The following is a 14,016-nucleotide window of genomic DNA, read 5'->3' on the forward strand; positions in this document are numbered from 1 at the left end:
GGGAAAAGAATAGTTTTCGAGGTATTTTAAAAGTATGCTAAAGCCATCTGAAATAGTGTTTTGTCGAAATATCTTTTTATTTAAAAATGGCGTCTAACAATAAGAATTTTCAGCATGTGCTTTCTCGCTTCTGACAATTCCGACATCGGTCGGCGAGCCAGGAGCCTTAAGTATAATTATTCTACGTTTTAATGATGTGGGTAAACATGAATGTATATATTTGCTGCTTTATTAGATATACCAGGTGTCCCATTTTAAAGGACCCACTCAAATATCTCATTGTCAGAAACACTGCGTTAAATCGAAAAATGTTTCCTACAAAAGTTGTAGGATTTCGAGGGGGACATAACATAGTAATATTCATATGACCTTGGACGGCGTCTCCAAGGTCAAATGAAGGTGAGAATGAATTTTGAAAAGAAGAAAAAATATTAGGAAAATAAAAAAATGCTTCAGATAAAAGTTGTTCAAATTAATTAGTAGAAAAAGATGTTATAATAAAAAATATGGGTTTCCATTTTAAAAATTCATTCTCACCTTCACTTGATCTTGGAGGCGCAGTGTTTCTGAGATATTTGAGTGGGTCCTTTAAAATGGGACACCCGGTATAGATAGTCTTATATAATAGTCGTGTATATAATTATAAAATACTATCTCATAATTTACAATATTTACACATTGGCGTGAACAAATTCTCTATTTTGTGTCTGAACGAGAAGCAAAATGCGGCAAATATTGATCACATTTTTAGCACCGCATCGTGACAAATAAATTGCGCTAATAATTTTTATATCGTCTTAGCAACTACTGACTTAATTGTCTCTCACTAGCTTTGGTCCGCATATACATTCTAATATTGTCTTAAAAATAACATCTTCTCATCGTCTATATTTATGTACAATTTTACAAATTTCTCTACTTATTGTCACTATAACATTATTTAGCGATGATGATTTCGGCCAACATAAAAGGCTTCTCTTCGCTAAAGTGACCTTTTTCACAAGTAACCTTTCGCTTTTTATCATTTCACGAGCCATCCTTTCCGATCGAACACGGACAAGATGTGCAGCATCTTTCGCTTGTAATTCTCGTCGTCGATGCCACCCTTGAAGACGTTTTTTTCCGCCGTGTCGGTGGTTTCCGTGACGGAACCGCGCGCTGCCTGGATCACCTGCACCATCATGATGCACTGCTTAAACTTGATTGGCGCGCACTGATTCAGCTGCTGCAGAAACTGATTCTTGGGAAATAGGTTCGCGTTGACGCCCAGCGATTCCAAACACTCTATGAAAGAGTCATAATACAGATCGATCATGTCGTCGAGATGTTTGTCGAGCACTTTCTCCCGGGCGCTCGACACGAGGAAGAATACGAGATCGTGCACCCCGTAGTCGTAGACCGTTAATTGAAAGTCCACGATCTTCATATTGATCGGCCTGCCCGTTGACTCGTCGTACTTGAACAGCATGTTGTTCACCCAGAAATCGTTGTGCACCAACGTCGTCCAGGGTTCTTTCGGCGTTAAGGTGACGCGCGACGCGTACTCGAGCGTCTTCTCGATCTTGTCCAGATAAGGTTCCGCCTCCTTTATGGTTCTGTAATCATTGTGGGCCTTTTGCACCATATCGACGCAGGAATCTTTCGCGTCCTCGTTCACGACGTACTCGAGGACGGGCAGGACCGCTTTCTCGAAGAAACCGGGCTTCTTCAGCTTCAGGGCGATCGTGATGGCGTGCAATTTGGCCAGGTGACCGATCGCGAAATCCATGTGCACCTTGTCCAAGCCGCGAATGCGATCCTGCGTCGTGTAATGGTCGTCCTTCAAGTTCTCCAAGATGATCGCGGCTTGCTCGTCAAAACACCGCGGATCTCGCAGGCCTAATCTGCCGCCCAGGAATCGCGGGGTGATGATGCTCAGAGCCTCCTGCGGGATCCCACTCTCGTTCTGCAGCTTCGTGAATTCTGGCGCCACGGTGCTGTAGAAATCCAGCTCTTTCTTGAAAGTTATTGGGCTGTCGAACAGATCCAGCAAGTATTGGGACTTGGGTGGTAGTTTGACGACCATGTTTAGGGTTCTCTTTTTGCCACTTTGTTCGGCGTTCACAGTGATGGCTAGTATCTGGCTGCCGAAGTTTTCTCCCGGATCCGTCAATTGCTTCCATTCCGCTTCGTGTATTTGAAAATCCGGACCGTACGTTTGCATCAACAGTGCGTCCAGATTTTTAACCGGAAGCATGTTGGTCAACGATTGCGTCTTCCTAAGAAAGAAAGGTGTCATGTATCAGCGATTATTATCTTACAAGGGAACTTCCGGAAGTGTGCCTCACCGATTTTGATGCGCTTTGGATATGTTGTAGAGCATCAAAAAATATTAAACAAATTTTTTTCAGGTGCTCAACGTTTAGGGGTTGAAACAATCCCTCGAAAATAACGAGTGAACGATTCTATTCTAGACGTAAGACGACGCAGAAAATATATTCGTAAACATTGCTTGATGATTCACTTCGACCTCGACTTCGACGCACTGTTTAATTCTGTTTTGTGCACACGGCACTTCGGATATCTTTTTTTTATGTACTTCCATCGCATATTGTGTCATATAACAGGTCAGCGCAACTGAAGAAAATAATGCAACAGTGCGGCGCCTATACCACGACGTTGTCATCTCATTTTCCCAAAAATTGAATCGTGGAAACATAATATTAATATACATATATGGATGGACTTGGCATTCGATGCTTTTCCATTTTTGTTTAAACAAAATTCTTAAATTTTGCAAAATAATAGGTGAGGAAAAGGGTGGGGGTAAATTAAAAAAATGACATTTTCGAAAAATGTGATTACGCCATTCTAAAGAGTATAAAGTACCATAAAACTTTTGTATAAAGCATTTTTTTATATTCCTTATATTTTCGCTGATATTCGCTGATAAAAAGAAAAAATCCGTTATTTTCGAGAGGGTTGTTTCAACCTCTAAACGTTGAGATAAGCACCTAAAAAAAAAAATAGGGGTCAAATATTTTTTGATGCTCTACAACATATCCAAAGTGCATGAAAATCGGTGAGGGACACTTCCGACGGTTCCCTTGTTAGAAAAATTGAAGAAGATCGAGATTATTATACAGGGTGTCTCAGAATTAGCGGATCACCTGTTAAGGCTCCTGGGTCCTCGCCGCGGCCATGTTAGAGGTGACGTCAGAGGCGTGAAAGCACACGCTGAAAATTCTTAGATGCCATTTTTAAATGAAAAGATATTTCGATGAAACACTATTTCAGATGGCTTTAGCACACATTTAAAATATCTCGAAAACTATTCTTTTCCCTTGACAGTCAATCAACCGTAAAATGATCGAGATATCAGACTTTGTCATGCGGAATGACTGCGCATGTGCAAAGACCAGACGGACTGGGCCTTATATTACAGTCATTTTACAATTGTTGATTGATTATAAAGGGAAAATAATAGTTTTACAGGTTAGGTTTTAAGAGTGTGCTAAAGCCATCTGAAGTGCTGTTTCATCGAAATATCTTTTATTCTTTTATCTAAGAATTTTTAGCGTGTGTTTTCTCGTCTCTGACGTCACAATTCCAACATGGTTAGCGAAGAGTTAGGAGCCTTAATTTAGATTCCTGAGGTCATTTGGAGACGATTTTTCCTTAGTGAAAATGTCGAGGAATGCCATCATTTTTTGCATTTTCCCAATTTTTGCCATTATACATCTTTGTAACTAATTGTAAACCTTAAATTAAAATTCTATTAAAGTAAACTCTATTTGAAATTGAAGAATGTTGTTTTGTTAATATTTTATTTCCACAAAGGCTTACAAGTTTGCGAAAAACTTCTTATTTTCAATCGCTTATAACTCGAAAATTATTATTTCGACATTTTTGCTGAAGAAAAATCGTCTTCAAATGATCTCAGGAATCTACCATTAACAAGTGATCCGCTAATTCTGGGACACCTTATATACACATATTGAAATAATCGACATACATTATATGTGGAAATTGGAGTTTCGAGTCTTCTTTGGCACAAAATGGACGTTATTTAGTCGTCAGTGTCTCTAGGAGTTTCAGCTAAGCTGTAAAATAAATTTCTCTTAAATTAAAACTCGCTTAAAGTTAGCTACATAATTCTATTATCTATTATTTATTTACAAGATTAATATTTTTACTGAAATTCTTTAATCCTTAATACTGTATTAATAAAACTTTTTGCATCGTTTGAATTTAATTAAATTTAATTAAAGAAAGAGATCGTTAAATTATGTAGAATGTAAGTAAACTATAGGTATAAGAATTGAATTTTAGAATTGATAGAACTCGTTGAAAATAAAATGTTAATAAATAATGTACATCCAAAAACTAAAAAAAATTTTTTAAATTTAATATTTTAATTTGTCTAAACATATCAAACATATTAGAGAATGATATTTCCAGAACTCAAGCGTGTTTAACAATCAATGAATCTTGAAATAGATTTGTTATGATTATGAATTGTTATGGATCATATATATACTTTGGTTTGTTTTGAATAGGAAGAATAAGTGAAATTATTATTGTATTGTGTTGTGAATTTGGATCGAAGTAAACTCTCGTTAACTTTGATTTGATTTTGTCGAATAACAGTTTAATAACAGTTATAAATCAACTTTTTTCGTAAATTTTGCGTTTTACGCTTTACTTATTATTGAGAAATTCTATTAAAATAAAATTTACATTCAACGCAAACAAACGGTCGTAATTTTACACATTTTCGATTTTAATGAATTTTGATATGCGATCATATAAAAAGGACTATTTATTTACAAATTAAAAACCAAATATATTTTCCTTTAAAATTGAGCTCTTTCAATTTTCCGACGTGTGTTTAATAACATTTTTTTTAAAAATAAATTCTATCAATTTACTTACACCCAGAATCAAAGCTTTGAATATCGAATAGATACGTGACGTTTGTGACACCAATCCGTTTGTAAAAAAAAAATCTTTACCTTATCATTACACGGCACAATTGACTTAGCGCTGTATCACTGATATAAAGATATGTATGTATTTTTCATTGGCTAACGTTTCGCTCGCGTATCCCGGCGTTAACTGTCATCGTGGCGAAGAGTGTCGCTATTTTATACGTATATTATACGTATCACGAAGAGAGAATGTTGATCAAAATACGCGCGACTATGATTCTTCATGCAAATGCATCTTGTAGATAAGCATTTTCCTTATCGTCTCTCGGAAACTTACGCATAAAATAAATTCCAAAGTGTAAGTAAGGCGACTAGTGTGCACGCAAAAAACTCTAAACTGTGTGTGAGAATAAAAAAAAACAGAATGACTCGATAATAACCCGATATAACGACCCGATTTTGTAGAATGATGAATGACGTGGCGGTTCCAGTCTGACGAAGTTATTTGCACTTGTACATGCGGATGCAATTGTACATCGCATCGATAAAAAAACGCGCAGTTGAGCCTTTCTGGCTTTGCTTAATTAATCCAGTATCGCAGCAATAAAATACACGAACTTATTTATAGTGCACCATTCGCATGATAAACTTCGACTGTTGAGATAAATGTTGCAGAAACGCAAAATTAATGTGTAAGTGTTTGTTCGTGACACTAAATTCTTTCTAAATAAGCGCGAATTTTTAAATTACGCAACATTTAAACGGGCAATTGCAGTTTTATTAATGTCACGGTTATTCGGATTCGTCAAGTCTGTCATTTATATTATACAGCTAACATTCTTTTTTTCTATAACATCTTTCATTTTTTTTCTCGAATAATCAGTAATAATAATGTGTATATTTGTATATATAATATAGGTATATAATTTATTTATTTATTAGGAAATAGATATGATCCGTAAATGATTGATATATCTCGTTAGAGTATGTAAAAATAATTTTAAAATTTTGCTATTTGATATTAAAATCATTATTTAGCTTCTTCAGCATATTTTTCTATGTGAGATACTTTTTTTCAGAGTCTTTCAATTCAATAGAAATGATAAAGATATATACAAGGTGTTTCTAAGTAAGTGCGAAAAATTTTAGGAAATGATTCTTCTGTCGAAAATTAAAGGGGTTTTTTTTCATATTATACTCCTTTCTTGAGGAGTTACACTTTTCCAAAAGGAGAGTTAAAAATTAGGTTTTTATTTGTTTTTTAAACTATTGAGTTTACGAAAAAAATAAAAAAGTTTCTAAAGGAATCAAGCTTTCTAACGCATATTTTTAGATGATCACATTCCGGTCCGTTAAAAAGTTCTAATAAAAAGTTGAATAGGGGTTGTTAGTTTCATCCCCTTATAATGATACGGGAAGATTAAAAAAATATTAATAAATATCCCCTTTACTAGTGGAAAATACCCACCAAATTTCATTTTTTTAATTTGTCCAAAAAATTTGAGAAAAAAATTAAAAACCTAATTTTTATCTCCTCTTTGAAGGAGTGTATTCTTCAGGGAAGGATATAGGGAGGAATATGTTTGTATGAAAAATTCTCCTTAATTTTCGACAAAGAATTATTTCTTAAAGTTTTTCGCACTTATTTAGAAACGCCCTGTATAGTAGGAGAATAAGATAATTGTTAAAAGTTAATAGTCATTCTCTCAAGGTTGTGTAATCCATTGTTAACGAGGTGTATTCGATTAACCCTAATGTCTTGTATAATTGCTCGAGTGACTCTGTATGTTATGTAATATTTTATTTTCGATAATGCATGTTTATTTTTGGAAAGGTGCACATTTATTTTTGGAAATTGTTGCAAACAGGGATGTTCAGATCGTCACTTCTTCAATATAATTAATATTTTTATCGTTACTTTCTTTTCTCCCTTACATATTGATATGTCGCGGTATAAATCATTTTTGTGTTAATAAAAAGGGGAAAAAATTCTGTTAGAGATTAATTAATTAATGGAAATAGATATGACTTGTAAATGATTGATGTTTTGTTAAAATGTATAAATAATTTTTAAATTTTGTTACTCAATATTAAAATCGTTATTTAGCTTTTCGAGCATATTTTTCTATGTAAAATACTAAAAATAAATAAATACCCTATATATATCTCTAGAAATGCGTCGAACTGATAGATTATCAACTGGAAATGCATATTATGAATATTGAATGTCTTTGACAAACTCTGTCTCTCTCTATATATATTGAGAATTTAATAAAACACTAGTAAGATATTTTTCCTCATCTTGTTATTCATGATAAAGTAAATAATTAATCGGGAAGCTACACTATATTGCTACATTATTGAGGTAATTTCTCTCTTGACATTCAATTGATTTGATTTAACGATGATTAATAAGTTTCCGGAAGATAAATGTAGCTGACGAAGAAATTAAATGAGACAACAAACGCAAAAAGGGGAAAACCGCTCGGAGCGATTTCCTTTTTTTTTCACATATCGCAAAGTCGTACAATCATTGGCGCTTCTTCTGTATATTATCACGATACATGTGTCGTAATAACTGGTCAGTGTTCGTGTAAACGTACACGTCACATTTGCACAGTGATTAATACCTCATACTAATAGGCACGATCTCACACCTTTATTTCACGCTTATGCAAATGCAAATCTTAACGCGGAAGCTGTTCTGCATTAGATTACGTTCTTCCAAGTTCTCATCCCACAAAAGTCACACATTGACGAACGCTTAGAATAGTGTTACTTAACTTTTATACCTTGCTTCAATGCATCAACTGTTACTTTACACAGGATGCCCCAGATCGCTTTCTCTCGCTACTTTCTTCTAACTATGTAGATTTCTTAATCAATTTAATATCGATCTATCCTTAGCTAGATAGTAATTTTACTTTGCGTAATCTTTTTAGATATATTTATTATTAATTAAAATATTTAAATATTAATTTAATAATTTAATTAAAAATTGATAATTTTTTGTAATTTATGTATATATATATATACCGGGTGTCCCATTTTAAAGGACCCACTCAAATATCTCAGTAACACTGCGTTAAATCAAAAAATGTTTCCTACAAAAGTTGTAGGGTTTCGAGGGGGACATAACATAGTAATATTCATATGACCTTGGGCGGCGTCTCCAAGGTCAAGTGAAGGTGAGAATAAATTTTTTAAATGGAAACCCATATTTTTTATTATTACATCTTTTTCTACTAATTAATTTGAACAACTTTTATCTGAAGCATTTTTTTATTTTCTTCAAAATTCACCTTCTCACCTTCACCTTCTCACTTTCACTTGACCTTGGAGATGCCGCCCAAGGTCAAATGAATATTACTGTTATGTCCCCCTCGAAACCCTACAACTTTTGTAGGAAACATTTTTCGATTTAACGCAGTGTTTCTGACAATGAGATATTTGAGTGGGTCCTTTAAAATGGGACACCTAGTATATATATAAATATTTAATAATAAATACTAATTTTCTAAATTTTTTTCTAATTGTATACATACTTTAAATTAAAATTTTGAAATTTTGATAAGATAGTATATAATTATAATATATAAACAATAATATAATAATATAATAATATAAAAATATAATAATATAATAATATAAAAAATATAATAATATAATAATATAAAATAATATAATATAATAATATAATAATATAATAAATATTATAATATAATAGATAGTATATATGATTATAATAAGATAGTACAGAATATATTTTTTTCTCTAACAGTAATTTTTTTGACATATACAGCTGATGCATCTTGTACATGTTTTTTCGGATATAACTAAAGACAAACAATATTTGTTACGCAATAGAAATTTTCATGTTTTTTGTTTATATAACATATAATTAATACTATCTATGATCGGGCTATCTCTGCAATTATTATTATTTATTACCAACGGCAAAGGAAAACGAAAACTTGCGATTGGTATTTTTCGCAAACACTTTCCTCGTGATTATGTAATTCGAGGATTTTGAATGATTTTATTAATTCTTGTTTAATCGATTTCCTTGTTGCATCATCATCATCGCACGTGCATAAATGGCCGCGATGCGATCGAAATGACACAATGGCAATCGTAACAATAAACAGATGTCGCGAATTAATTCAAATTGTATCTGGAGGGGGACTTGTGCATGCAAAACACGATCTTCGCAGCCACACACACACACACACATACACACATGACAAGTTTGACGTGTAATCGTATAGAGTTGAGAACTTGGAGACGTGTTTAGCGTTCGGAATGTCTTGACATCTCTGTACCATTGATAATATGCTAATTTTTTCTCACGGATTTTGAGATTATATCGTAATTTTATTTTAAAATAAAGATCAATCGCGTTAGTTTATATTTAATAGTTTTCAGATTTTTAAATTATATACTTGTGACTTTATTTAGAATTTTCCATATATGATAATTAAACAAATTGTTTACATATGATGGAATATTTAATCAATATTAAGCTTCGGGATGGGATAAAATTCAATATGTATTTAAAATTGCGAGTCGAATTTAATTAATCGGTTTATTTTCTAGATACTCATAAGAAATAATATTTCATATATTGTATTTGCGAAGTAATCAAATTTTTTTGAAATTATAGACAATTCAAAACCATGTAAACAAATTCGAACCTATTTGTATGATACTTAATCCCATAGTTAATTAAGTTTTCTCAAAATTAAAAAATAAAAAACATTAATTAAAAAAAAAGTATGTAATTTGCAACATATTTTTTAAAATGAACTATGTGTTTCTTTACATCAATTGATTGGTCTCATTATTCCATGCATAAAAGTATTAAGGTAAGATTACCGAAAACTGAATATTTCCCAAGATATTTTGTATTTTATGTCAAAATACTGTAAACTTCATAACTCAAAAAGTACTTAATGAAAAAATACTTAATTATTGTGTTTTGAAAAGCTCTCGAGGTAAGTTACAAAAATATGCAATAAAAAATAGAAAGTTCCATTAAAAAAACAAAGTTGAACTTTATATGACCTTGGCACGTTCACTCAAGGTCAAACCAATGACACCATCTTATGTCCCCCTTTGAACCAACTAACTTTTATCTGAAACGTTTTTATTTTTCATATTTTTTGAGATATTTGTCTGGGGCAATTAAAATGAAACATCCTGTATATATATCTTAAGGAAACATCTTAAAATCGCAAATATGATTAAACATTTGTTATAATACGATTATATTTCTTAAAAGCGATTAAAGAGCAAAATTATAGGCAGGGATTTATTAATTTTATATCGAGCACACTAAATACATTTATATATCAGAACGAGACCTGAAACGTTAAATCATATTCTAAAATTGCATATTTTCCTTCACTATTCACATCCGCGAAAGAATTGATTGCATGCTATCAATTCTTATCATTCGAGAACAGTCCCGCCCTTTTTCAATTATCTTGTCCGATACTCGAATTATATCATTGGCGTTCTTATCGCGTAAAAATGCAAACAAATAATAAATAACAATGTTGACTTATTATAAGCGTATTTTTTTTACTGTAATATAATACAGCGATAATGAAAGGAACAGAATGTCGGGACATTTTTTCGCGTTATGCAACTATCATTTTAAGTCAGCGTTTATCTTGAATAACACGTTATTATTAAGTTATTATTTTGTTTTGTCACAAAGACGCTGCGAAACGTTAGGCTTATCTTCTTCCACAATATTTCAGCAATATTATTGGAAATTCCTGCACAACTCGCGACATTATTAAATAAATTGTTTAATAAACTACGTTTTAAACATACCTTTAAAGATATCTTAATTTTTCACTTTATCTTTTTTACATTTGTCCCCGATATTCTTTTAAGGCACGAAAGAAAGATTGACGTTTTCGAAATTTACTATTGCAATTTATAATTTGTTACACAAATTTTGTATGTATCGATTCCACGCAGACAGTCGCGTGAAGAATCTGGGCCGCCAAAATCAGCTGACGAGGTCATCTCGTCTTGGCAAGCTTTGATATCGTTCTCTTTAAATTTCGAGTTTTGCAAAAAAAAAAAAAAAAATGTTTACTCCTATTACTATAATGAGTACTATTGTGTATTTTTCATACATTCGTTTTGATAACAGTGTTGTATTATTTTTTTAATTCATCAATTTATTTGAAACATTAAATTCAATTTTGAAAATTTAATTTTTTTGAACATTGCAAATAATGCACACAATTCTTATCTATTTTCATACTTATTATTATCTATTATTTATTTAAACACGTTTTTTATTTTTTTTAGAATTAAAAAAAAATATTTTTTTTTAGAGCAAACGTAGAAGTTTATATCAATAGAATGTTATTTTTAGAGCATTTTTTTTGTAGCAAAAATGCGAAAATTTGTACTTTTCACTGGTCATCATTTATCATCAATCATTTATCATATTCAACGTTTCAATACTTTTGATTTTTAATTTTGAAAATGGTGTATTTTTTTCAACATTGCTAATAAAACACTTCTTATCTACTTTTATACTTATTCTCATCTATTATTTATTTATAAACATGCTTTTTATTAATTTTTTTTAGAATAAAAGAAATATTTTTAAAAGTAAACGTAACAGTTTACATATTAAGCAAATATTATTTATTTAGAATATTTTTTATTGCAAAAATGCGAAAATTTATACTTTTTACACTGATCATCATTTATCATTATGACAGTCATTCATCATATCTCAGTCATGCTTCAACGCCTTTCTGAGTTTTGAATTGACATCAGAACATTGCATTTAAAATCCTCTCTTGTGTCTCGATTTCTTTTAATGAGTAAATGTATTTTTATTTTACGTATTTCATTACTGGTTGAGGGTATCGTTTTACCTTAATGACACAGTATGAATTGGAAACGCGGTTCACCAAAGATGCGATAATGATCGACGTAATAATTCGAAACAAACACACGGTGTTGTCGTCAAATTATTCTTTCGTTTTGCCAATTTTATGTCCTTGCGATGCGTCGCGCTGGTTTTGCACAACTGAGACACTCTTGTCGCTCTGTTTGACTTTGCCTGTTATTTCTCCCCCTTTTTCAGCTGCCCGCGACTGTTATCTGCGTTTTCTAATGCGACATTCGAATTAGACACAAGAGCGCGAGAGAGACAGAGAGAGACGACGAACGTCGATAAAATAACGAATACGTCGCGAGATGCGCACTTTGTCTCAATGCAATGAGATGCAAACGAGTCCTCGGAAGTATTCTTCTTGTCAGGGAAATCGCGATTTGGAATAGAGGCTTCTCAATGTCAGCATACTTCATTTTACGATGTTTAACTTACAAAGAAAAATATGAATTGAAATAAAGCACAATTTATGTGAGAAGATGTTAGTAAATTGTTGGACATATACAGAAAACAGAAAAGGAATTGAATTTTCTGGATATTTAATACTTTAAAAAAACTTAATTTAAAAAAATATATACATTTTAAAATTATTTTTTAAGTATTTTTTTAAATATTAAATATCTGGGATACGTGATTCCTTTTATTCTTTTCTCTTTAAAAAAATACTTCATTAAAAACAATTTTTTAATTAAATTAGGTAATGACTGATGATAAATGACTAGTGAAATGTACAAATCTTCGTATTTTTGCTACAAAAGTGCTTTAGATAAATAATATTTAATTCATATGTAGTATAACTTCTACTTTAACATTTACTTAAAAAAAATACTTAAAAAAATACTTAATTAAAAAAATATATTTTTAAAAATTAATTAAAAAAAATATTTTTTTTTTAATTTTGAAGTATTCAATATCTGGAATACTCGATTCTTTATTTTTCTTGGGAAAAATAAAAGTTCTTCTTTATTGTCTGCAAAAACAGAAATTATATTATAGAGCGAATTTCTGTCTATCTCTTTTAACTTGTTTCTTAATTTTTTGACTGATTTTGGAATAGAAAAAATATAACTCTGTTGTAAAGTTTCTTTTTACATATCGTTCACGAATATATATATAATTATATTTTTATATTTTGTTATGTATTAGATTTTTATTTTAATATATATATATATATATATACACTGAGAAAAAAATACTGTTGAATCAACAACATTTTTGTAGTTAAATTTTATTTTATTAATTCAATGATATTATTAATCTATTTAATGTTAATATCATTGAATTAATAAAATAAAATTTAACTACAAAAATGTTGTTGATTCAACAGTATTTTTTTCTCAGTGTACGGAAAGTTTTTCTTGTAGAGAATCTCTCTTTATATAGACTCAGTTTTACTCAAAATAATCTGTCGTGATATTTCGCTTCACACATTTTATACGAGGTTACACGGTGATAATGCACATAATATACATAGTATCGCATCGGGGTGACAAGCGAATGAATCATGTGAAACGACATTGCAGTGCTGTCAATTGGATGAAATGCATGCAATCTGTTGTAATACGGCTGTATAGTATTATGCATGAATAAATACAGATAATATGTATTATTAAACACATGCAATGTATTGCATCACTTGCAGCTTGGATATACATATAACAAGATGCCCGCAAAAAAAAAAAAAAAAAAAAAAAAAAAAAAAAAAAAAACGGTATAAATACGGAATTGCTCGAATTATTATATATTCTTTTATTCAATAAATAATAGTTGTACAATATAAATCAGATTTAATTTTGAACTGTAAGAAACGCAACGAAGTTACTTTTAAGTTACACGAAAAATTTATTGAAAAAATGGATATAATTTTTATTGTGTTTTATTCACAATATTTATTATTGTTTTGTAAAAAGTATGGATGACAGAAACGCTTACATTTCTAGAATTTAATATAAAGAAATGATTCGATTAATTTTTTTGACAATTTTTAATGTTAAATAAATGATTGGATTTTTTAATATAATATAAGGTCTGTTCTTTTTAGCTGAACCAAGCTGAATTGACTGTACTAGTTCAGAGTTTATCTTTTTCCTTCAAATGTAGAGTGAAAAAAGGTCTGTTTTTTTAGCTGAACCAAGTTGAACTGACTGCACTAATTCAGAGGGTATCTTTTTGACT

The 14,016-nt window shown here is 31.0% G+C and overlaps 2 protein-coding genes across 6 annotated transcripts in view; one reads left to right on the forward strand and one right to left on the reverse strand.

Annotated features, from left to right (window-relative positions):
• The window catches only part of LOC145941621 (BTB/POZ domain-containing protein 7), a 30,076-nt gene that overhangs the window by 5,960 nt on the left and 10,100 nt on the right, over positions 1–14,016 (forward strand). The gene's annotated exons all lie outside the window — the stretch shown is intronic.
• LOC145941622 (uncharacterized) lies at positions 563–12,086 on the reverse strand. Of its 3 annotated transcripts, none has more exons than XM_083047799.1 (3): positions 11,822–12,086; positions 3,995–4,082; positions 563–2,258 (listed from the first exon to the last, which is right to left on the reverse strand). In XM_083047799.1, coding segments are annotated over exons 2-3 (1,239 nt in total). In that variant the 5' UTR covers positions 3,997–4,082; positions 11,822–12,086; the 3' UTR covers positions 563–1,021. The 3 variants fall into 3 exon arrangements, with proteins under 3 accessions (XP_082903925.1, XP_082903926.1, XP_082903927.1); XM_083047800.1 differs by lacking the exon at positions 11,822–12,086 and adding an exon at positions 4,995–5,753; XM_083047801.1 differs by lacking the exon at positions 11,822–12,086 and adding an exon at positions 4,915–4,977.

This window comes from Prenolepis imparis, unplaced genomic scaffold (genome assembly GCF_030444845.1).
Source record: "Prenolepis imparis isolate NDT839.2.m4 unplaced genomic scaffold, iyPreImpa1.0 SCAF_10, whole genome shotgun sequence".
NCBI classification, from domain to species: domain Eukaryota; kingdom Metazoa; phylum Arthropoda; class Insecta; order Hymenoptera; family Formicidae; genus Prenolepis; species Prenolepis imparis.